Source organism: Oncorhynchus gorbuscha, linkage group LG03 (assembly GCF_021184085.1).
Source record: "Oncorhynchus gorbuscha isolate QuinsamMale2020 ecotype Even-year linkage group LG03, OgorEven_v1.0, whole genome shotgun sequence".
Lineage (NCBI taxonomy): Eukaryota > Metazoa > Chordata > Actinopteri > Salmoniformes > Salmonidae > Oncorhynchus > Oncorhynchus gorbuscha.
The window spans coordinates 20,104,992-20,130,221 of NC_060175.1; the positions used below are offsets into that span (position 1 = coordinate 20,104,992).

The following is a 25,230-nucleotide window of genomic DNA, read 5'->3' on the forward strand; positions in this document are numbered from 1 at the left end:
CCCAGGTCTTACCTATTGTGCCTAGACAATGAATATACTACGGGTATATGTATGCCCACGGGCCTCTTGCCTAAGCACTCCCTAGGTTCCTCCCCCTTCTCCCCTGGGAACAAATGAAACAGGAGAACAAATAATTTCTCAAACAAACAAACTAAGAAACAAAGGACATCAAATAAGCTCTATCTGAGCAACAAACTCACACCAACAACTAACATAGTAAATTATCCACAGCCATCAGCCTCCTCTCTCAGCAATGATTCTCTATCACATTCAATCTCTCTGCAATGACCTCCCAGCAATGATCCCCAGCAATGAATCTCTCCTGAACAGAACACTGGCTTTTATATAGCTTCAGAATGAATGTTTAACTGGAGACAGCTGCGTCTTGACGAGGGGGCGGGGTCAGCTCTCCAATTAGCCATGGAGTCGACCAATCAGCTGCTTGAGGGATTTCAGGAAGCCATTTCCTGAAATAAACACATGCAAATACACCAACTACAACACATAAACTGGGGAACGTAACACATGGGTTGACATTTTATTTCCATTGAAAAAAAATTGTGATTTTGTTGTCAGCACATTCAACTATGTAAAGAAAAACGTATTTAATAAGAATATTTCATTCATTCAGATCTAGGATGTGTTATTTTAGTGTTCCCTTTATTTTTTTGAGCAGTGTATATTACAATGTTCACTCACTGTTGTCCATAAAGCAAACAGCACAAAAATAAACACATCTATAAACTGAGTCAATGAAATTGAGCATAGGCTACATAACTGTAAGTATAATACGAAATCCAAAAAACATGCCTCCGCACAAAAGCTTTACATCAAAGAAAATGTTCTTTCACCCTTGTCAGCCTGTTAAGGAAGAGTCATAGCTACTTCAGAGTAACCAGTAAGTAATTACCACTAGGATCAACATAAGCTCAAGAAACTAGCCATGATTGTCGGCCATGTTTACCAAGTTATATGCAGCTTCATGTCTGTGTCCTCTGTAGCTAAGCCCACATTTACCAGTAACTTTAACTACATCAATCACACGTTCCATGACTTGCCTCCTCTTTCTGACCTGTGTAACTCTTATCCCATGTAGGCTATAGGCTACCAAACTAAGCTGTCATTATGACACATTTTATCTGCTTCCACCTATCTTGGCCAGGTCGCAGTTGTAAATGAAAACTTGTTCTCAACTGGCCTACCTGGTTAAATAAAAAAATCTGATTGTATTAACTTGTAATGCTGGTACTAATGGCGCTAATGATCTTTGTCATTGCCTGTGCTGTGTCACACAGGCTACTGTGTTACATTCATGGATGTATTGTGGTTAGGTTACTGTAGCCTGTTTCGCTGTACAGTGTATGTATGCTTTCCATAGCTTATGTGGCATGAATTATGACTGAATGCTGGCACGTCTATAGGTTTACTTTTTTTTTTTTACTTGTTGAAACATATTGCCTTCAATGTCATATTATTTATTCGTTATTATGTCATTTTCTTGTTACTTTTTAATATTATTTTTTACTTTAGTTTATTTAGTATATATTTTCTTAACTCTTTCTTGAACTGCTTTGTTGGTTAAAGGCTTGTAAGTTCTACACCTGTTGTATTCGGTGCATGTGATAAATACAATTTTATTTAATTTGATCCCTCATTTACTCAAGTGTCTCCTTTTATTTTGGTAGTTACCTGTATGTAGCGATAGAGCAGTGGAATAAAATGTAGTATGGGCCTACGCCGAAATTCAGTATGAGCCACCAATTTAGATCCATTAGCAAAATTATAATATAATAATAATATATGCCATTTAGCAGACGCTTTTATCCAAAGCGACTTACAGTCATGTGTGCATACATTCTACGTATGGGTGGTCCCGGGAATTGAACCCACTACCCTGGCGTTACAAGCGCCATGCTCTACCAACTGAGCTACAGAAGGACCACTTGTTAATATGATTTATTTTAAACCTGTGTCCAATGGAGAATATTAAATAAAATGCTGTGAATGAAACATATTATTAGTTTAAATGGGAAGAAGTACATTCTATGACATTATCTTCCCATAGACTTGTATAATATGTACGTATATTGTTTCTTTATTAAACACGGCAAAGGTCTGGGTGCCCTTTTCATGTTTCTTTGACAGAAAATGAAGATAACTGTGTGTGTGTGTGTGTGTGTGTGTGTCAGTCAGCAGAGTAACTGATTTAATTTAACTGCACAGAATCAGCAGATCTGGTTTATAGCAGATCTGGGATCAATACTATCTAGCTCTCGATACCATCTCAACGACCATCTATCCTGACACTTTTAATATTGGTTTTGTTTAATTAAATGACTTGCATTTATGATATGTTGTATGCTCATGGATTGTATTGACTATATGAATGTAATAAAAAACTTGAATTTGAAATATGTTTTTTTATTTTATTGCTTTGTGTGTTTACAGTCTCATCTCATCAGATCTAACCCGGATGACAGACAATGAGCGAGACCAGATCGACCAGGATGCCCAGATCTTCATGAGAACCTGCTCTGAAGCCATCAAGCAGCTCCGCTCTGAAGGTTGTGTGTGTGTGTGTGTGTGTGTGTGTGTGTGTGTGTGTGTGTGTGTGTGTGTGTGTGTGTGTGTGTGTGTGTGTGTGTGTGTGTGTGTGTGTGTGTGTGTGTGTGTGTGTGTGTGTGTGTGTTGCTTAAATACACAATATTAATAACACTTTTTTTCTAATTTTCTGTCGCCCTTCCAGCTGAGAAACGGGTCATATCGACCCAGATTAAAGAGCACAGGGGGGCGGTCCTCGACCTAATCGAGATGTATTTGAAAGGTGGGCTCGTTAGTGATGCCGGTATATATTTGATGTCGGTGCGTATTGTATGTACTGTACTTTGTAGTAATGTTGACAATATATGATTTGTGTCAATCATTGTTTGCAGGAGTATGCAAGCTTTATTCCGAGCAGAGGGCTATACGAGTGAAGAGAGTGGTAGACAAGAAGAGACTGTGAGTGTTCGAGCAGCTATTATTCTCGATGGAAGGATAAAACAAAAAATACCTTGAATTATTCATTTATTGTTAGAATTCTTGATTTTAGGGACGCTTGAGCTGAATTCTGACAAATGTGTATTATTAGTCTGTATTTTTACATGTAATTTATTTGTGCATTATTCTTCATTCATTTACAACATTATGACAGTAATCTATCTCCATAAAACACGTTGTGACCTTGCCTTAAAGGGATAGTTTGAGATTTTATCTACTTCCCCGGAGTCAGATGAACTCGTCGATACCATTTTTATATCCCAAACACACTGCCAAACACACGGACTATCCCTTTAGTGTTTTTCTTGACATTTAAGAAGACTGAGCTTGCCTTTGGCGTTTTGATATTATTCTAGGTCCCGACTAGAGCCAGAGCACCACCACAGTAGGATGGTGGTGGAGAAGAGCCCACAGGTGGAACAGCACAGCGAGGAGAAAACATCCAAGGAGGAAAGCAGCAGCGGTGGTGAGTACAGAGACCAACAGGTGATCCCATTGAGTGGGAAAAAAATATATTTTGAGAACAGCTGACTATTTTTGTTCACCTTTATTTAACCAGGTAGGCTAGTTGAGAACAAGTTGTCATTTACAACTGCGACCTGGCCAAGATAAAGCAAAGCAGTGCGACACAAACAACAACACAGAGTTACACATGGAATAAACAAACATACAATAGAAAGTCTATTTACAGTGAAGTGAAGTGTACATCTCCTTGTTTTCTCCCTGAAGAGCGGAGCGTGATGGAGGTCCCGGAGAAAACTGTGAGCCTGTGGGAGGAGGGCCAGGGTCGTGTGGATGACGAGCTCTCACCTGAGGAGATGCAGATGGTATGGAACAGAAATGTTGTGTATGCTAACATGTGCTTGCTCTCTCTTTCCTCAATGCACTTTTCTATTATTGTCTCTACGTTGTTGTCTGATCTCATGTGATTCAAGTCACTTTTACCCCTGCCTACATGTACAGTGCATTCAGAAAGTATTCAGACCCCTTGACTTTTTCCAAATGTTGTTATGTTACAACCTTATTCTAAAATGTATTAAATTATGTTGTTCCTCATCAATCTACACACAATACCCCATAATGACAAAGCGAAAACAGTTTACATTTTTGGGGGGGCTAATTACTTTAAAATAAAAACAGAAATACCTTATTTACATAAGTATTCAGACCCTTTGCTATGAAACTCGAAATTGAGCTCTGGTGCATCCTGTTTCTATTGATAATTATTGAGATGTTTCTACAACTTGATTGTAGTCCACCTGTGTTAAATTCAAGTGATAGGACATGCTTTGGAAAGGCACACACCTGTCTATTTAAGGTCCCTTAGTTGACATTGCATGTCATACAACAAAAAACAAGCCGTGAGTTCGAAGAAATTGTCCTTAGAGCTCCGAGACAGGATTGTGTGGAGGCACAGATCTGGGGAAGGGTACTAAAACATTTATGCAGCATTGAAGGTCCCCAAGAACACAGTGGCCTCTGTCAATCTCAAATAGAAGAAGTTTGGAACCATCAAGACTCTTCATAGAGCTGGCCGGATGGCCAAACTGAGCAATCGGGGGAGAAGGGCCATGTTCAGGAAGGAGATCAAGAACCCGATGGTCACTTTGACAGAGCTCTAGAGTTCTTCTGTTGAGATGGTTGTCCTTCTGAAAGGTTCTCCCATCTCTGCAGCACTCCACCAATCAGGCATGTATGGTAGAGTGGCCAGACTGAAGACACTCCTCAGTAAAAGTCTCATGACAGCCCACTTGGAGTTTGCCAAAAGGCACCTAAAGGACTCTCCGACCATGATAAACAAGATTCTCGGGTCTGATGAAACCAAGATTGAACTTTGGCCTGAATGCCAAGCGTCACATCCGGAGGAAACCAGGCACCATCCATATGGTGGTGGCAGCATCATGCTGTGGGGATGTTTTTCCAGTGGCAGGGACTGGAAGACTAGTCAGGATAGAGGAAAAGAATAACGGAGCAAAGAACAGAGAAATCCTTGATGAAAACCTGCTCCAGAGTGCTCAGGACCTCAGACCTGGGCGACGGTTCACCTTCCAACAGAACAATGACCCTAAGCACACATCCAAAACAACACAGGAGTGGCTTTGGCACAAGTCTCTGAATGTCCTTGAGTGGCCCAGCCAGAGTCTGGTCTTTAACTCAGTCAAACACCTCCGAAGAGACCTGAAAATAGCTGTGCAGCGAAGCTCCCCATCCAACCTGACAGATCTTGAGAGGATCTGCAGATAAGAATGGGAGAAACTCCCCAAATACAGGTGTGCTAAGCTTGTAGAGTCATACCCAAGAAGCCTCAAGGCTGTAATCGCTGCCAAAGCTCCTTCAACAATGTACTGAGTAAAGGGTCTGAATGTCAATTTGATATTTAAGTTTTTTAGTTTGAATACATTTGCAAACATTTCTAAAAACCTGTTTTTGCTTTGTAGGGTATTGTGTGTAGTTTGAGGGAGAAAAAATGTTTTAATACATTTTAGAATAAGGCTTTAACGTAACAAAATGTGGAGAAAGTCTAGGGGTCCATCTACCAACTGCATATTGATATGATACTGGTACTGACCTTGTGTATATATAGTGTACATTCTCATGTGTTTTACTTCCCCTGTTTTTATTTGTAGATATCTGACCTAGTATTGATTCCGTGCTCTTTAAAATCCTATTCTGATTTTCTATTTTCGTATTTTGATATTAGACATTGCATTGTTGAGGAAGAGCTTGTAAGTAAGCATTTAGCTGTACTGTTTACACATGTTGTATCCTTTGCAAATGAAAAATAAATATTGATTTGATTGGGTTTCACTCTGTCTAGTTTGAACAGGAGAACCAGAGGCTGGTGAGTGAGATGAGCAACCTAGTAGATGAAGTCAGGTTAGTGTTTAATCAGCCCTTCAGACCATTCTTACCACTACATTCCTAAATATGACTGAGGTGACGCAAAGATTAATTCATCTCCTCCCAATGTTTTTCAGGCAAATCGAAGGCAAGGTTGTCGAAATCTCACGTCTCCAGGAGATTTTTGCAGAGAAGGTGCTAATGCAAGTGAGCGACTTCCTTATTCCCCCTGGTCCAATTCCCATCCCACTTAATAAAGTGTTATTGATGTGTTATTATTTCCTGTTTTGTGTTCTTCACAGGAAACTGAGATAGACAGTATCCATCAGCTAGTCGTGGGAGCCACTGAAAACGTCAAAGAGGGAAACGAGGACATCCGAGAGGTAATGGAAGGTTATGCTAAACAACCCCAGTAGTTTCCCCTGCTCTTTATACTGTACAGTATATTATTGTATGTAGATATTAAACATATTTTGAAATATTTATCTAAATATTTTTTATGAGGGTGTCCATATGTTTCCTTTGGTGTATGTAACTTTTAGAAAAACAAATGTACCAAATATTTGTGACTGACTCTTGAGGTGCTTAGCACAGCCAGTGATGTCTTTTAACTCTGTGGTTTCATCGTATGCTTGCCTTGCGTTTCCAGGCCATCCAAAACAATGCTGGATTCCGTGTCTGGATTCTCTTCTTCCTCGTCATGTGCTCCTTCTCTCTGCTCTTCCTGGATTGGTATGACAGCTAACCCCTTGAACATGGCAGAACCAGGAAGTAAGTGACTTCCGTCAGCAGGAATTGACATCAGCCTGGGCTTAAGTGGTTATCACATTGAAGTAAATGGTTGGATGGACGAAATGTTGGGTTTAGGACCAGCTTGTCCTACTCCGAAGAGAACTGACCCCAGACATGTGCTTTGAGGACGACTTCACTACTGTCAACCGTACTCGATCCACAAGAGGACAGTGTAAACGCATGTTTACAAATGCAGTAAAGCACACAGTTGGCTGAATGCAAAGTGCTGTCGTCCACCTGTACTGTGTGCATATATGGGCGATCAGTATCACATACTGACCACAATGCTTGTTATTGCATCAACAGCAACTGTCCTCTGCCGTCTTTCTCAAAGGGAGTAAGTGGTTTTTGAGCTATTCATCATTCTTTGTTTGTATTGAGGTCTTGACCATACACATTGTAGACTTATGCTTTGTTGAGAGGAAGAAAATGATTTTTCTTTCATATGTATTTATTTTTGTCGTTCAAGGGAAAAGATATGAGAGAACCACATACCATGTCTCTTGAAGATGGGTTATTTTCAAAAAAGGGTTATGAGTTACACAGACCATGTAAGCCTTTTGTTTGTGTAAATATGGTAGTTATGATCAATCAATGGGAGTATTTTTGTTGGTATAACTCCACTTGGCACTTGCTGCTTGTGTTGAAACCTAGTCCTAAGACATAAATTGAAGCACTGCTTGTGAAAGAAATTGACTATTTTCTCTTATTTCTCCAAATTACAGCAAGAGATCCACACATTCACTAGTTCATTGGTTCACAACACCAGTCCTCGAGTACCCCCAAGAGTACATATTTTTATTGTAGCCCTGGTGAAACACCTGATTCAACTTGTTAACTAATCATCAGGCCCTCAATGAGTTGAATCAGGAGTTTTTTGTCTGGGGCTACAACAAAAATGTGTACTCTTGGTGGTACTCGAGGATTGGCATTGAGAAATACTGTACTAGTTGATACATGTAACTGCCAAAATAAAGGAAATGCCAACATAGTGTCATAAATAGGGCATTGGGCCACCATGAGCCAGAACAGCTTCAATGCACCTTGGCATAGATTCTACAAGTGTCTGGAACTCTATTGGATGGATGAGACACCAGCAGCGGTGCGTGGGTAAGATCACTGGGGAAGCCAAGCCCCCCCCCCCCCTCCAAAAAAAGCCATATTACAACCTACACTATGTGTTGTGATAATTGCATTGTTTGCTGCTAATTCATATGCCTTGAGACTGTGATATATATAGATCTAAAGGCCAAGACAATAAGAAGACAGTGACAGAATAACTTCAACCACACCTTTGTTTTATCACAAAACCGGATAACGACCTCTGTCCGGTGAAGTCCACGATACATATTGCATGACCTACAACCTGGTTAAATAAGTAAATGTTTCCAACATTTTCGGACCACTAAACACTATTTGTTTAGAACCACAGGAACAAAGAAAACAGGAAGTGCCTCCTCTGTTCCAGCACCATTTCAACTTCAACATCCTCAAATCACCTTTGCTCAGTCTAATAACAGTGACATCTAAAAGATACCAAAAACAATTTAGTCCAGTCAACAGAAGCTAAATATGATGGCCTTCATTCTGATTTCTGTTTGCGCAAGTAGAAAAACATGTTGACTCGCCCTACTTGTAGAGAAACGCCAATGCCATCCCCCTCTCTTTCACAAGTCCAAATCCTTATCTCCACTCATGTCTAATTTAGGAAAGGGATCATTTTAGCTAGCTAGTTATTTAGCCACCGGTGGACAACAACACAAGATGCAACAATTCAAGTTGCTTCTGTTTATGACGTATGTCCTCAAAGCGATTTGATAGGAGAGACGCCAAATCCAAGCTGGCTTCCCTTGACACTTTTTTTTCCCCCGCCGGGAACATTCACAGTTGAGCTCGCTCAGTTTAGCTTAAACTGATTGGCAATTTCGTTATACTTTTTTTGTCAAGGGAGGCCAAATGCTTGCTGGCTTCCCTTGCATTCCATGCTACGGGTGGCAACAATGTCATACTCGTTTGGACCAGACAGTATCAGATAGATGGCCTACACGTAGAGAGACAGAGGGGCACTGTTTCGCTCGCTCTGATGTTCTCCTGTGTGATACAGTCATCAGCTTCTTGCAAATTGAAGGAAAATTATGAAAAATAAATTTGAGGGGTATGTTTTTGTGGGAAGCCTGGCTTCCCTTGGCATCCACAAATACACACCACTGTGCAAAACCATTCATCCACAAGAAATTCCATTATTTGGTGTTTTGTTGATGGTGGTGGGAAAGGCTGTCAAGCGCCACTCCAGAATCTCCCATAAGTGTTCCAAGGGGTTGCGATCTGGTGACTGAGATGGCCATGGCAGATGATTTACAAAGTTTTTAAACTCATCAAACCATTCAGTGACCACTTGTGCCCTGTGGATGGGGTCATTGTGATCCATAGCCATGGTAGCCAAAACAATGGCCTGCCCAGCATTTTCATACATGACCTGAAGCATGATAATTGCTTAATTAACTAGGGAACCACACCTGTGTGGAAGCACCTGCTTTCAATACACTTTGTATCCCTCATTTAATCAAATGTTTACATTATTTTGGCAGTTACCTGTATATTATACAAATTGTACTATAGCTATTCTCCAATCTAGTGTATCACAAACCAACAGTATCCAGATGTAGAACTCTGGGCCAACGGCATGAACCTCAATCCAGAAAATGGCCTTTGGAACAATGAGCTTTAGAGATTTCAGTCTCAGATTTATGCTTCTGAAAATCTGTTCATTTGGATGATCCTATATCCCAGCAAAAGGATTATAACACTGATCAAGGCCCTGGGGAAAATACTGTTAAAAGCCATGAGTTCCTTTATCTTAAGGGAATTGAACACTACTGAACTGATACAAGATTAAGCATTATTACACCATGCTCGTAAATACATGAATGAACTTCATCGTGTTGAGATATGATGGATTACTCAAACATTTTTGAAATGTGTGCATTTTAATAGATATTTGTTTACATTGGTTTCATTTTCCAGCTCAAAGCCTATTATTAATTTGTCCCAACAAAAAAACAGCATCAAATGTACTTCTGTTTACATCATTGTATAAAAAAAAATCAGTGAGAACAGAAGGCATTACTCTTAAATGACATGTTGAAAAGAAAAGCAATGTATTAATCACTCCTTTCAGAGGTTTCTTTTTTAGAGTTCTTGAGTTCTACTACACATCACTATGACTTGACTGCGCTCTATGGTGACTGACAGCTACAGAATCCTATTCATACAGCATTACACGTTTACATTCAATAGCAACGAGAAGAAAACAGGATATGCTATTCAGTGACAATAAGCATTCCCATGCTTTATGAAGGCATTGACATAGTGCCTGATCAAATATAGTGTAGTTCCCAATAAAGAAGAGCTCTAAGTGCTGCATGTGGAGACGGATAAACTACAGAGGGTTCAATTATGCAGGATAAATATAAAGAACATCATACCTGTGTCGAATTCAGGCCTTTTGAAATGGAAAACAAAAATTAGCATTTCTTATTGGACTAGTTTATGTAGTACCGCCCTTTTTCCCTATTGGACAAGAGTCAGAATTAAAAAAGTCCTCTACACAAATGGAGGAGTCAATTAAAGTCATTTAAAATACATCTTCAAGTGAGTCACACACACCCATTCATCCACAAATGGGAGAGGCAAAACAGTCTAGGAGCAAAAAGTTATACATTTCTGTATCTCAAGGGTTAAATGGCACATGCTCTGACAGTAATTCAAATGTTTTGTAGTAATGAAGACAAAGTATGGTTGTGTGAAATGCAGAAGCCTTACAAAATGAACCGTGCATGTGTTTAAACCAGCGCTGCAGACACTAGAATGGTTGTCAGTTTATATGTGGGATACTGAAGTGAGATTTTATTCCCCATTATGTTTATGTACAAAGATGTTTTGTCAACAAGTGTCTGTCTGTGTGGCAAGACTTGTTTGTGTATGTATTCAAACAAACCAGATACCCATCCAACCACAGTTCCTGTCTGTGCTTACACAAATGCATTTGTCAAATAATTTCACTGATTAAAACACATTATGCCTGATACATTGCAGTTATATCATATCGGTTAAAACTGGCGTAGCTCAAGAACAACCATTTTAGCTAAAGAACGTTTTTCCAGATTTCGGGTTGCCTTGAACGGCACCGTGTATACTATTTTTCACACGGCTGGATGTTGATCCTAGGGTCTGTTCAGAAGGGTGCAACGTTACAAAACACTCAGATTAGAAATACATTTTGTAGAACAGATGTGATTATCTCTCATGTTGAATTGGGCAACAGGTGAGCTCTATTTATTGTAGTTCTATTTGTAACATTCTTAACATTTCACCTCTGAATACAGCCCAGTGCGTTAGGCCAGCTTCTGGTGGGTCTCTGTCTCTTGCTGGGTGACCTTCTCCTCAGACATGACGGTCATCCACGGGGACACGGACCGGGTGATGGTCTGCTTGGCCATGTTGTAGTGGTTGATGATGGTGAAGAGACGCCCGCGCCCGCCAGGGGGGTAGTAACCATACAACCCCGTCGGCATGCACCGACCTTGCTGCAAGACAGGGAAAGAGAGGGAGAGAGATTTAACAGAGGAACAAAGGGAATAACTATAAAAATGTGAAGAGAAGCAAGACTTGTAGTCTAGGAAGTGCCTGTGAAAACCTGTCATTTCCAAAATTACCAAACATCAAGTTGCCAATAACAGAGAGAGAATTCATTTACCACAGCAAGTTCTATCTCGCAGATGCAATTGTATGCTGCCATTGAGATGATTAGTGGATTTCATAAAGATGTCGGTCTTCATTGGTACATTGAATACTTCAGAGGAGAAAAAAAGAGGCATGCTTAGTTGCTTACCACATACATGAAGCCATCTGGACAGGGCTGCTCATACTGGTAGACTTTATAGACCACCAGAAACACCACACAAACCAGAAACGCCAAAGCACAAATCACCAGCAGAGTGACCTGGGAAGATGAGACACAAACATCACATCACCTCTGGGTTACTGAAGGTGCCTAGCCCTAAAACAGGTTCATGTGAGCTGGGCACGGCGCTGCTCAGCAGCTATGGAGCTGAAGGTGCCTAGCACATCGATACTACTCTGTGGTGCTTTATGGATACAGGGCCAGAAGGCTAGGTGGAGTTATTACCATATTTCTTATTGCACCTATTCTATTGTTCAGATCTACAAGAGCTCATCAAGATGTGGCTGAGGGTTTGATTAGGGAATATGAATTTGATATTAAACTGAACAGTGAGAAACATGACGTCTTTAAAAGAGTCTGCACAAGAACATTGCACTGACATCGCTAGGGTGTTACGCAATGACTACTGGCACTTTGAGGAACTGAGGAGGCGGGGAGTGGGAGAGAGGTGTTGGAGAAATCACTCAGTGATGAGGCCTGGGCCATATTCATTAAAAGTCTCGGTAGCAGTGCTGATCTAGGATCATTATAATCAAAGGCAAAACTGGTCCTAGATCAGCTCTCCTACTCTCAGACACTTTATGAATATAAACCTTGATCTTGTCTTGGTCGGGGGACAAAACATAGTGAATTTTATTTGACAGGTTTAAGAAAAGTTATTCTGATTTCCAGGATATAGATGTCATATTTCTCAGAGTTAGAAACATCTTGCAAAAATAAAAAATAAAAAATGTAAATGAGGGGATGCTATGCAAAACCAGTCTTGGCGCCAGAGAAGAACCCATGTAATGAATGTCCCTTTCATCTACAGTGCATGTCTTACAAATTATAACATTACGCCTTATTAAGCTGGGAAACACCACGAAGAGCACAACAGTAATAGAAATCAAGTGCTATGGGATGTCATGGGATTCATTTGCTCCATTGGTGTTGATGGCCGACACTTTGATAGCTTGCAAATCAGAGCAGATATGGCTTTTTAAGATGATGATCTGTAGCAATCGAACAATTTGCTTCTCAAAGACCTCTATGGTTGTGTTTAGACAGGCAGCCCAATTCGGATTTTTGCTACAAAATTGGTCTTTTGACTAATCACATCAGAGCTTATCTGATTGGTCAAATGACCAATTAGTGAAAGAGGATACGAATTTGCCTGAGTGTACTGAGTGTGACAAAACCATTAAAAGGCCATTGCCATGGCAGCAGTTTTAATAATCATGAGGTTGAGGTGAAGAAGAATGTAACATGTCTTACTTTGAGTCGTTCAGATACCCCTTCAATTATGCTTATTGAGAATTCTGCTATTTTTGGCGACCGCAGCCTGCTCTTCTTGTTCCCCCCATCATAGTCTGTTTTGGTCTTTACCACCACCTGAAACACGGAAAAATACCAAGATGTATAAACAATGAGCTCATAGGCCAGCATGAAGGTGTTTATTCAAGTGGAATAAATTGTGGGCTATTTCCTTCATGTGTGTAATGGAGAATAGGTTTACATCTAGACACGTTTATTTCCTTTTGGGTCCTTATTTGACCACATTCATATTATTTCAGACTATGAAGAAAACGGACCCCATGACAATATTTGACAATGGGTAGCGTAGATCTATTGCATCAATAGGCATTCAAGTCACTTGAATAAATCTTACCTTGTCGAGTGCAGGGAACTGCAGTTGACTGGCATCTAAGGGTGTTATAAGGGGAATGGTGTCGAAACCATCTTCCGAGACGGCTTTGGCGTTGTTTTTGTCACTGAAATTATTCCCCAATTTAACCATTTTCCCAGACGAAAGGCTGTAAATGTATAACCTGCTCGAAGAGATACAAATCGTTCAGTGATTGTCTGAGAAATACATGTATGCGTCGTCCAAATTGAATGGCATGTGATTGTTTATTTTATTTTAACGTAGCGAATCACCCCTGATTAAGCAAAATCAGACCTACATATCACATTGCAATTGATAAAATACACTGTATGCAAGGTGGATTATTTTCGTTGATTTCATTCAAAATACACGAAGGAGCGCTCGAAAATAACACATCCATCGTATCCTATGAATGTTACGGCTGCAATAAGCACACTTTTAATGATACGAACGATAAACCTGTATATGCTATTGACAAATACATCAGCATTTACCTGTAACGTTTTGACTTGTAGTCCGTATTTCTTTTGTTGTCCTAATTTATTGCTTTAACTGAGAACGCCAGTGTAGGTGTGACGCAGACGATTTACGACAAGCTGGGTGCACAATATGGCCAAGCTCTCGTTGATGCTCCTCAAAGGCGTCCCTTCGAGCTATGGATGCTGCTGTTGGCAGCGTAAGTGATGTAACAACATTACATCCCATACATACGCAACACAAGACATGAACTCTTGAGAGCAGGTCCAGGGCAAGAAAATTGTTACATTAACAAAACAAACATTTTGTGTTATTATTCTCACCAACTTGGATTGCCGTTTTCCCTATTGTGACTTTTTTAGGGTTAGTCTATTACACAATATTTAGAATTATACAAAAATGACTCCTGTTATGGAAATAAACAACTTTATCATAATGTGTAGGTGGCCGTGTTTAGTTACAATTAGCTATAGTTCTTCAGCCCAAAAGTGAATAGTTGTGATCAGTTTGAGAAATATATAGTCCTTGTGTCAAGCACCAAAAACAGTACTGCGATCAACGCGAAGTGGAGGACTGATCTCCAATTTCAGCTCCATAGCTGCTGAACAGCGCCGTGCCCAGCTCACATGAACCTGTTTTAGGGCAGTGGCTGCGGGAAGGCCTTCTGATAGACATTTTGCTATGCTTTGCTATTGTTCCCATTCCACTTGATTGTGAATTTATAGTAAATATTACATTATAATAGCAATATTTCTGACGTTTTGATATATTCTATGCACTGCTGCAACATCGTCTGTGCCTATTCTCAATCCATAGACTTTAACTGTGATCATTCTCATGACTTCACGTTCATGCCTAATGTTATCTTCATGGGGGTCAGAGACCTCAGACTGCAGACTAAATCCCTGTTCTGAAGAGAGAATTTAGCCACTGGCTTGGAGCAACTAAAGGAGACATTTATTGAAGCCATAATGAACCAGAAATACATTTCCTCTGTTGTGTGGTTGACAGAGCAGGCTTACACAATACACCATTGTAACATTACTGCATGAAAATACAATATATTTTAAACTAAAGAAATATATTTTTGGCATATTTTATTTCAAAACAGTGCATACTTATCCAGAAAGAATATACATTTTTTGCCATCTTAATAACAATATCCTATAAAAGGAAAAACCTGAGTGTTACATTCTATTAATTGAAGTTAGATAATATCATAGTGCTAATCAGTCTTCCATCATAAGGGAACTCTATGGCTAGTTCTGAATAGACTAGTGACCTCCTTTCCTCATCTCCTTCCCGTCACCTACAATGATGTGAGAGAACTGAACAGACAAATGATGATCACCAGTAGGGATCATCATGTGTGTCTTCAAATCAGTGCTGACAAAAGAGATGAGGAAAGGAAGCCACATTAGACGCACTACTTGCTCCAGTTTTCACTGCTCCAGGTCATTGTCATTCTGCAGTGTTTTCATGGCCAGCCCCCATAGTGTTACACTGGAAAAGAAGGGTCCCTCACTTGCCCTGTAGGGGGTACCACTGGGGCGGCTAGCCCCTGGGAGGGCCCCACAGTAACTGTCTGGGGTTGAGAGGTACGGCCGGGCCACCACCGAGGCCCCAGACCCCTGCTGTTGTATCTCCACACCCACCGGCCCATTCTCCACATAGGGGCCAAACACAAGGGCCTCTTGAGGTAGGTGAGCTTTGCCCAGTTTCAGTGAGTCTGCTAGAGGAGGGCACTTCTCCTGCTGTTGGGAGGGGGCGGAGGGGAGGAGGTGCTGGGGCACGATGGAGCGCAGCTCGGGGAAGGACGTTGAGGTAGACGGGATGAGGTGGATGCTCGTCGACGGGGCTTCTGTATGTGCTGGTGGGGGCGAAGGCTTATCGAGCTCCATCACGGTATTGGAGGTTGGTGGTGGTTGCCTGGGCTCAGGTGCTTTACTGTGGCTGACAGGCTTGTGGAATGGGTCTCCTCCTCCTCCGTCAGTACTGCTACTGCCAGGCTGCTCTGGGTCCTCTACGTCAGGGCTGGAGTCGTCAGGCGTGGCCTTGCAGTACATGCTGCAGTGTCTCCTAAGGACAGCCGAGCGGGTGAAGCTCTTGCCGCAGGTGTTGCAGAGGTAGGGTCTCTCCCCCGTGTGCGTTCTCACGTGGCGACGCAGGTCGCCCGACCCTGCAAAGCTCTTCCCTGCGGTACGGTTTGATATGAGTCATGATATGTACCCAACCAACACAATCAACCATCCATTGACATTGTGCTCTCAACAACTGCCTTCACTCAGAAAAATATACTGTTGCCTGAATTTGGAAAACTACATTCATAGACACTTTTTTTTCTACCAAACTTTTCTTGTGGTCTTCATGTCTGTATCTATAAAACACAGTATCCATATTCGGACAGCCTCAGGGTCTGTCCCCTCAGAGGCTGTCCTAATACAGGTTGATACGCACCACAGGTCTGGCAGGTGTGAGGTTTCTCCCCAGAGTGTCTGATCTTGTGCTTCAGCAGTTTCCTTTGCATGTTGAAGGACTTGCCACACTGGTCACAGGTGAACTCTCTGTCTGTAGTGTGAGTCTTCTTGTGCTCCTTCAGGTTGCTGATGTTACTGAACCCTGAGTAAGGAAGGATACAACATGCATTCAAAAGAGGACTTGGTAACACTTAATATTAATGGATAGATAGATCGACATGAATCATCCTTAATAAATGCATGTTTATAAAACTAGTGATGTGCAGTTTGCAAACAATTAGTCTTTTTTGAACGACTCTTGCAACTGACTCGAGAGTCACGATTTGTTTTTCTGAGTGACTCATTCGTTTTAGTCGTTCATTTGACCCGCTAGTGCTGGTAGCAATGAGTCTTTCAGCAGGATTAATACACGCTCCTCCAGCTCAGCGGCTCCAGAGACGTGCTCAGACCACCAACTGTCTGTCATATACGCATGCAAGAAAATACATCATGAGCACAGAGAAGAAAAATACATGTTTAGAACTGATAATAGATTGCATGGTGCAATAATTAATGCAACTAATTTATTATTGAATTTTATGATGGACACAGCTTTGAAGAACCAAAACATACACAGCCCCTGGTCAACAAATTCGAACTTGAGAAAAAAAATGTGTTCGGGAGGTACGGTTTGCAAGCGACATTGTGCTTAAGCCTCACAGCAGTCAAGCAATGCATTCCGCCAAGAGTCGTTCACAATCTAGTCCGGTTGTTGCCACAACTAGACCCCGTTTCAAATAGATCAATAAATAATCTTATTTGTATGCCTAGCAATAAATTGTTTAAAGCACACAAGTCTCAGTCACAAATTACGCTAAGCCCGCTATGGTGAACGTCATGTGAAAGAGACAGGCTTGAAGACTCATGACTCTTTCAAGTTTTCAGTTCATCTTCCGCTAGTAGGGGGTCCAGCGTGCTCTGGCCATTGACTCAAATGAACCAAATGGGTCTAAAGATTTGTTCTTTTGACTGAACGAGTCAAAGATTAGTAAAATGAGCCAAACTTTCCATCAATATTATAAACACGTTTAATTGTTGTTTCTTTTTATTTTTAAATGATTATATATAGCAGGGCTTGTAATGTTATGAGAATGTTAGAATTATTCATTGATTGATTTCTCAAACATCATATACTGCCCACCTTAAAACGCACATAGGAACACTGTAACATCTAAGAATCCATGTTTATATTGTGCCAGGAATCCATACTGGGACAAGTAATTTATTGGTTGTAGCACTCACCGCGTCCACATATGTCACACAGGTGTGGCCGCTCTCCCGTGTGGATCACAATGTGACGCTGAACATCCCCCGAGGCAGCAAAGCTGGGAAATGCCACAGTGACGGAAGGAGAAGTAGTCAGCATAACACAAATCCACCACATTAGATGGCCGAGTCCATGTTATGACTCACATCCATTGTTATCTAGACAGCTGTGGCACATGCACATTCATGATGTTATGTTACTGCTTATGAAGGTCTAATGTATTGTTTGTAAATGTGTTATGTATATGTAGTGCCCTCCACAGTGCTATCTAGAGCAAGGGTCTACAAATGCTAACTAGATCAAAAGCCTGCCCACCAAGTAATTGACCAGAGTTGGAGACAACTGATTTAGAGCTGTCCATTCAAGCAGTATGGTGACAGATCACCCAATATGGAAAACTTTTCTAAATTGTAACATTTAAAAAAATTAAAAAATGTATACCTTTTCCCACAGAGTTCACAAATGTAAGGTTTTTCTCCAGAATGGCGTCGTAAATGGGTCTGCAAATTACCTGCCTGTCAAAAAAAAGTGTCCATGTAAACCTCCTTATTTTCCTAGTAGACACACTAAATTACTTTCGTAAATTGATTGAACAAAGGATAACTGTGCACCTTTACCTGTGAAAAGTTTTTCCTGCAAACATTACACTGGAATGGTTTCTCCCCTGTGAGAAAAAAAAACTAAAACAATTTTTCACCTTAAAAAAAGTCAGCATTTTTTCCACACATTTTAAGGCGCCAAAATTCAGTAATGACACAATAGTGAAATTAACAAACTACCAGTGTGTGAGCGCTTGTGAAGTTCCAGGTTGCTTGGGTGTTTAAAGGTCTTCCCGCACATCTCACAGCAGTACTGCACCTTATGCCCAGTTGGTTCTGTTGGATCACTGATGGTTGGTGGGTCCGGTTCCTCCTCTTGGTCAACAGGAGGTGGACTTGGAAGTTGAGAATCCATTGCGGTCTCCAACACCACTTCCCTGTCTCTGGCCAGGCAGTCTATGGGAGGTAGGCAGTCTACGGGAGCTTCAGGTGTCTCACTCTGGACCACTACCTCCTCTTGGTGAGTCTCCTTTGGGCAGTGGTTGACTGGTTCGCTGCTCTGTTCCAGGCACATCTCTTCTAGAGCCTTCTGAGGGCGTAGGTAGTTGTATTTCTTCAGGTAGACTGCTTTCTTTGGCCGCATGGGCTTGTTGACAGGGGAGACTTTTCCTCCTGGGTTGGCTGTGGTTGACAAGTCTTCAGCAGGCAACGTTGAACCAAACTCCTTCTCAGCTGGTATAGCCTGCGGACAGGGTGGGTTTGGCTGAATCGCATTGCCTGAACATACAGGGGCATTTGCGCATGGTTGTGTGACCCCAAATTGGTACTGCTGCTCTTCAACCAGCACCAGGGGACTTGGGCCTTGGTTTAATGCTGCATTGCTAGTTTCAGCAGCAGCACTCTGCTTGAAGTACTGCTTGCTGTAGAAGTTGCGGAGCTTGTAGCCGTGTACTAGCTGCTTCTCTGGGACTGGCTGGGTAATGGCTGTAGTCTCAGAGGTAGCGTTCCCACCATGAGACATTGGTGCCCCACTGCCAAAGGCAGACCTCTGGCCTACCGAAGAAGGGCAAGGAAGGTCCACGTCTTGGGCAAGGCCAGTCCCGAGGAGGTAGTCGTGTTCCGAGGTCAAGACACCAGACAATGAGAAAGAAGGGGCCTCCACGGCAGGAGCGCTGGGTTTCAGGAAAGTGTTGCACATGCTCTGTACATTTGGGACCTGTAAGCACTGGGCGATGTCCAACAGTGCTTGTACATTGTCCTGGTTGACATCTAGATGGGAAGTGTACATGTAGTCCAGTATCTGGCCTATACCTCCCACATCCTGAATGACCAGTTGAAAAACATCATTTTTTTGACTTGGCGAATTTTGGAACAAAGACCTGCTGGGACAAAAGTAAAAAGGTTATTTTACAATGTTGACACATTGCTAATTTATCCCTGTGGAGCTCTATCAGGCTATAATATGAGAACACAAAGCATGTTGAATCTCCATTTCATGTCTGTTTTGTTTAATAGCAGCAGTAGTAGTAAGGGAAAAACTAAATCCTAAGAATCAAGGTATTCATTTAGTATATATTCTTGAATATATACACTACATGACTTGTGGATGATTAATATTAATGACACACCTGAAATAGGAGCTAAATGCAGCAAGTACATTTTTGTGGGCTTTGAAGCATACTCCTTTGACTACTAGCATGCAGTCACAGAGTAGCCCCTGTATCCTCTGCTCCTGTAACTGCTGGAGAAGGTAAGCACTGTGACTGGACAACGTTTCCATGCTTTTAAGAGCAGTCTTCAGGTGATCCAGGGAAGTATGACCATCAAAACAACTAGAAAACATTCATAAAACAGAAGAACTGAGCATATATTATTTACAAACAAGCAATGTACTGCCTCTCATTGAAATGGTACCACTTAATTGTTGAAATGTATTACCATGGGCCCCCTGGATAGAATTCGAGTTATTTAGACAGCGGGAAAACATGACAGCAGTAGGCCTATTTATGAAACTACAACTCAATTATTTGGGGATTGACTAACGTGTGACAAGTGCAGAATATTTAGGCAACATAATTAATTTAGGAAGATAACATTGTATGGACAGCGCAAACACCTATTACTGTTTTGAGACCAACCACGAGAAAAATTTACCAATACGGGACTATCTGAGCTTTGCCGATGTGCCACATCTAAAATAAGTTACATTAAGCGACCTGAAACTGTACTAATAGACATGGTCCTAATTACAACATTTACTGATGTTATTCAGCCACGACATAACTATGTAATACTTCTTTCGCTGACTTACCTCTATAATGTATATTTCATTTGGATGATTGGTCCCTTTCAAACATGTTACATAACTTCCGGTGTGACTTTCCACACTTAACCAAAGAGAATATGCGTAATACCAACTCTTACGAGACAAGATTACCTCTACTTTATGTAGGAACGACCATTATACTATGTTCATCTCTGGGTACACACTAAAGTAGCATTTTTTTTGAACGTCTTTAAGATTCATAAACTGGAACCCCTCAAACCATCTGCTGTATTTTCGGAATGTAAATAATGTAACACTTCCTGTCTAAAAATAAGTCACGTGTGCGTTGACCGGTTATGCTGCGTTCGTTACGAAGTGGGAGGTGGGAATGTACCAGTGTAAAGCCGTAAATATTAGTTGAATGCATTTCGGTGCTTTGAACTCGGTGAGAAATGCCGATTGGATAATGACCAACGAGCTGCATAACCCATGAACTAAAATTACAGATATCACATTTGTAAACAAATAATATTGTTTAAAAAACAATTCCATCTCGGGAACTCTGGTCTCTTTCTGGAGCTCTGTATTTCTGACCTGACGATCACTGACGTCATGATTTGATCTCGTATTTTTTAGAATTCGCAGGTGTCTTGAACGCACTATAAACATCACATTTTCACTGGTTATGAACGCAGGGTAAGCAAAAACTAACAGGAAGGCAACCTCAACAATTGCTGTTAAAAATAGAAGTGTCTTGCAAACTATTACAGACTACAACGGGACGTCCAGCCGCGAGCTGCTCAGTGACATGAGCCTACCAGACGAGCTAAATGACTTCTATGCTCGCTTCGAGGCATGCTACACTGAAGCATTTATGAGAGCATCAGCTGTTCTGGATGACTGTGTGATCACACTTTCCACAGCCAATGTGAGTAAGACCTTTAAACAGGTCAACATTCACAAGGCCGCAGGGCAGACGGATTACCAGTACATGTACTCTTGAGCATGCACAGACCTAGCAAGTGTCTTCACTGATATTTTCAACCTGTCCCTGACTGAATCTGTAATACCAACATGTTTCAAGCAGACCGTCATAGTCCCTGTGCCCAAGAACACTTAAGGTAACCTGCCCAAATGACGACCGACCCGTAGCACTCACGTCTGTAGCCATGAAGGACTTTGAAAGGCTGGTCATGACTCACATAAAAAGCATTATCCCAGAAACCCTAGACCCACTCCAATTTGCATACCGCCCCAACAGATCCACAGATGATGCCAATCTCCATTGCACTCCACCCTGCCCTTTCCCACCTGGACAAAAGGAACAAACATCTATGTGAGAATTATATTAATTGACTATAGCTCAGCGTTCAACATCATAGCGCCCTCAAAGCTCATCACTATTGTTTTATTATTTTTTATTATTTATTTAACCAGGTAGGCCAATTGAGAACAGTGTTTGAGGGTGTGAGTTAGAAGCAGAAGTTACATATATAGCCTCGCTACTGTTATTTTACTGCTGCTCTTTAATTATTAGTTATTTGTAATATTTTGTATTTATTTTTGCACATTTATTTGACTTAGCACTTTTCTTAGGTTAAGGGCTTGCAAGTAAGCATTTCACTGCAAGTGTCACGACCATTGGAATAAATGGACCAAGGTGCAGCGTACGTAGAGTTCCACATGTTTAATTGAAATTAAACTCACAAAAACAATAAAGAGCAAACCGAAACGTGACGTCATGAAGTGCTCACAGGCCACTACACACAAACAAGATCCCACATAAACCCAGTGGGAAAAGGCTGCCTGAATATGATCCCCAATCAGAGACAACGATAGACAGCTGCCTCTGATTGGGAACCATACCAGGCCGAAATAGAAATAGAAAAACTAGAGCACCCACCCTAGTCACACCCTGACCAAACCAACATAGAGAACAAAAGGCTCTCTATGGTCAGGGCGTGACAGCAAGGTCTATCTATACCTGTTGTATTCGGCGCATGTGACATTTTTTATTTTATTTTAGTCCCCCAATGAAGATGATTAAAAAAACACTAATAGTTGAAACTCTTAACATTTTATTCGTAAATGTTAGCATACTTCGAATATTGTTTAGCAATATATTTTTTTTAAATAGCACAAATTATAATATGGCATTGACAATATTGTTAACAGCATCAACAGTAATGATTACAGCTCCCAAGTGGCACAGCGGTCAAATTGCTAGATAGTTATTATAGTAACAACAGTAATACAAAATAACAAAACATGATTTATATTGCTATTATTCTAATAATAATAGTAATAATAGTAATAACAATAATAATAATATCTTTTTTGTTTGTTATTTAGCCCATTTGTATTACACTGCACACAATGTTATGTCATTCATATTGCACTGTACACAATTTCCTGTACATTGTGTCACAGTAAACGAGGGCCCATTCTTCTCAGGAGCACCTCCAGTTTCCAAATCCACAGAGTTTACACCAGAGGAGGCTGGAATGGAGTCAAACACGTTGTTTCCATGTGTTTGATACCATGCTATTGATTCCATTCCAGCCATTGCAATGAACACGTCCTCATATAGCTCCTCCCACCAGCCTCCTCTGGTTTACATGTTGCTGTGAATTTTGTGGTCATTTATCTGTGGAAAACCAGTTAGATTCTGACTCTGATATGCATATTGAACATACATACTACACCTCTAGTTTCCAAATTCACAGCTGATGCCGGTTGTGTCCTATATTTCACCATCTCAGGTCCTGATTGCCTGTAGCAGGACAGAAGATATGCGGGGAGGGATGTCAGTGCAAGAGAAAGAAATGGATTGAAACTAACAAGCCAAGACAGGAAGCACACAACAAAAACTCCTCCCTCATTATACACATAATACATACCTACGCACAATTTGCATGTCACACACAATAATTAAGATTGGTGCATGGAAAGCCTGTTGATCCATTATCAGTAGTTTGCAAAATGGTTATACTAGCTTGTAGCTAGTAAAATGTCATCTGCTTCTTGGACCGTGTTGTTGTAGTGAATTTCCAGCTTGTAGAACTCATCATTATCCTGTCCTCCAATAGGGATGCCAGTGTTTTCTAGAAGCTAAAAAGCCAGAGAAGACTAATCGATAATGAAGAGACAGAGTGCAGACTAATGTGTGTGGGTGTTAATTCGTGCATGCATGTGTGTATGTATTAAAGTCTCCAGAAGGGGGCAGTCTGTCACCCCTCCTACACCACAGGCAGACTACACAGATGTATTCATAAGCTGGTTCTCCCATGTGGCATTTCTGCTCATAGGTCTGGTTTGCAGACAATTTGCAGCCATAGACCACCATGTGACGGACCAGGTCCAGTTGATCGATCGCCAGCTCCATCTAAGACCGGCAGAGAGAGAGGGAGGCAGAGAAAGCAGGAGCAGAGAAGGGAAGAAACGTCAGAAACCTCTGGAGGTTTAGACCATGAAAAGAGAAAGGGGTCCTTTACCCGAGTGATATGATTTTTCCTGTTGAGCTTTGGCACCTTCATGACCTTGCAGTGGTAATATGCAGGTTCTGTTAATATATCTGTGTATATACAAATACACTGACTTATATGGGTGGTTAACATTTAGACATAACAGAAATGTTGCATGTATTATTTAAAAATATAAACAAGAGGCATGTAAGCTAAGCCTTCTAAGGTCTCATATACAGTTGAAGTCGGAAGTTTAAATACACTTAGGTTGGAGTCATTAAAACTTGTTTTTTAACCACTCCACAAATTTCTTGTTTTAACAAACTATAGTTTTGGCAAGTCGGTTAGGACATCTACTTTGTCCATGACACAAGTAATGTTTCCAACAATTGTTTACAGACAGATTATTTCACTTATAATTCACTGTATCACACTTCCAGTGGGTCAGAAGTTTACATACACTAAGTTGACTGTGCCTTTAAATAGCTTGGAAAATTCCAGAAAATGATGTCATGGCTAGAAGCTTCTGATAGGCTAATTGACATCATTTGAGTCAATTGGAGGTGTACCTGTGGATGTATTTCAATGCCTACCTTCAAACGCAGTGCCTGTTTGCTTGACATCATGGGAAAATCAAAAGAAATCATTTTAAAAAATGTAGACCTCCACAAGTCTGGTTCATCCTTGGGAGCAATTTCTAAACACCTGAAGAACGTGGTACCTTCTGTACAAACAATAGTACGCAAGTATAAACACCATCAATCCCATAACAACAGCAAAGGATGTTGTGAAGATGCTGGAGGAAACAGGTACAAAAGTATCTATATCCACAGCAAAATGAGTCCTATATCGACATAACCTGAAAGGCCGCTCAGCAAGGAAGAAGCCACTGCTCCAAAACCACCATAAAAAAGACAGACTACGGTTTGCAACTGCAAATGGAGAAATGTCCTCCGGTCTGAAACAAAAATATGAAACAAAAATAGAACTGTTTGACCATAATGAGCATTGTTATGTTTGGAGGAAAAAGGAGGAGGCTTGCAAGCCGAAGAACACCATCCCAACCATGCAGCATGAAGGTGGCAGCACCGTGTTGTGGGGGTGCTTTGCTGCAGGAGGGACTGGTGCACTTCACAAAATAGATGGCATCATGAGGCTGGAAAATTATGTGGATGTATTGAAGCAACATTTCAAGACATCAGTCAGAAAGTTAAAGCTTGGTTACAAATGGGTCTTCCAAATGGACAATGACTCCAAGAATACTTCCAAAGTTGTGGCAAAATGGCTTAAGGACAACAAAGTCAAGGTATTGGAGTGGCCATCACAAAGCCCTGACCTCAATCCCATGGAAAATGTGTGGGTTTGAACTGAAAAAGTGTGTTAGCAAGGAGGCCTACAAACCTGACTCAGTTACACCAGCT

General features: G+C 41.1%; 3 protein-coding genes across 4 annotated transcripts in view; 1 reads left to right on the top strand and 2 right to left on the bottom strand.

Annotated features, from left to right (window-relative positions):
* Nucleotides 1-7,364, top strand: part of LOC124027435 (syntaxin-18-like) — a 41,182-nt gene extending 33,818 nt beyond the window's left edge. The window contains exons 3-11 of the mRNA XM_046339867.1: nt 2,449-2,564; nt 2,747-2,824; nt 2,934-3,000; nt 3,396-3,505; nt 3,769-3,866; nt 5,858-5,916; nt 6,018-6,087; nt 6,183-6,263; nt 6,530-7,364. Of these exons, the coding sequence (XP_046195823.1) occupies nt 2,449-2,564; nt 2,747-2,824; nt 2,934-3,000; nt 3,396-3,505; nt 3,769-3,866; nt 5,858-5,916; nt 6,018-6,087; nt 6,183-6,263; nt 6,530-6,625 (775 nt within the window). The 3' untranslated portion in view covers nt 6,626-7,364. The remainder of the gene's footprint in view (nt 1-2,448; nt 2,565-2,746; nt 2,825-2,933; nt 3,001-3,395; nt 3,506-3,768; nt 3,867-5,857; nt 5,917-6,017; nt 6,088-6,182; nt 6,264-6,529) is intronic.
* Nucleotides 7,365-9,640: 2,276 nt separating this feature from the next.
* LOC124027446 (neuronal vesicle trafficking-associated protein 1-like) lies at nt 9,641-13,959 on the bottom strand. The gene is made up of 5 exons (XM_046339874.1): nt 13,775-13,959; nt 13,284-13,443; nt 12,890-13,006; nt 11,564-11,674; nt 9,641-11,258 (listed from the first exon to the last, which is right to left on the bottom strand). The coding sequence occupies exons 2-5, from the start codon at nt 13,410-13,412 to the stop codon at nt 11,067-11,069; spliced, it is 549 nt and encodes a 182-aa protein (XP_046195830.1). The 5' UTR covers nt 13,413-13,443; nt 13,775-13,959; the 3' UTR covers nt 9,641-11,066.
* A 738-nt stretch (nt 13,960-14,697) lies between these two features.
* On the bottom strand, nt 14,698-20,637 carry zbtb49 (zinc finger and BTB domain containing 49). 2 transcript variants are annotated; one of them, XM_046339883.1, is made up of 8 exons: nt 20,391-20,637; nt 19,708-19,911; nt 18,320-19,458; nt 18,158-18,204; nt 17,982-18,055; nt 17,516-17,598; nt 16,215-16,376; nt 14,698-15,951 (listed from the first exon to the last, which is right to left on the bottom strand). In XM_046339883.1, exons 2-8 carry the CDS (start codon nt 19,857-19,859, stop codon nt 15,200-15,202), a joined length of 2,409 nt encoding a protein of 802 aa, XP_046195839.1. In that variant the 5' UTR covers nt 19,860-19,911; nt 20,391-20,637; the 3' UTR covers nt 14,698-15,199. The 2 variants fall into 2 exon arrangements, with proteins under 2 accessions (XP_046195839.1, XP_046195844.1); XM_046339888.1 differs by lacking the exon at nt 20,391-20,637 and adding an exon at nt 20,018-20,378.
* Between the last annotated feature and the right edge of the window lie 4,593 nt (nt 20,638-25,230).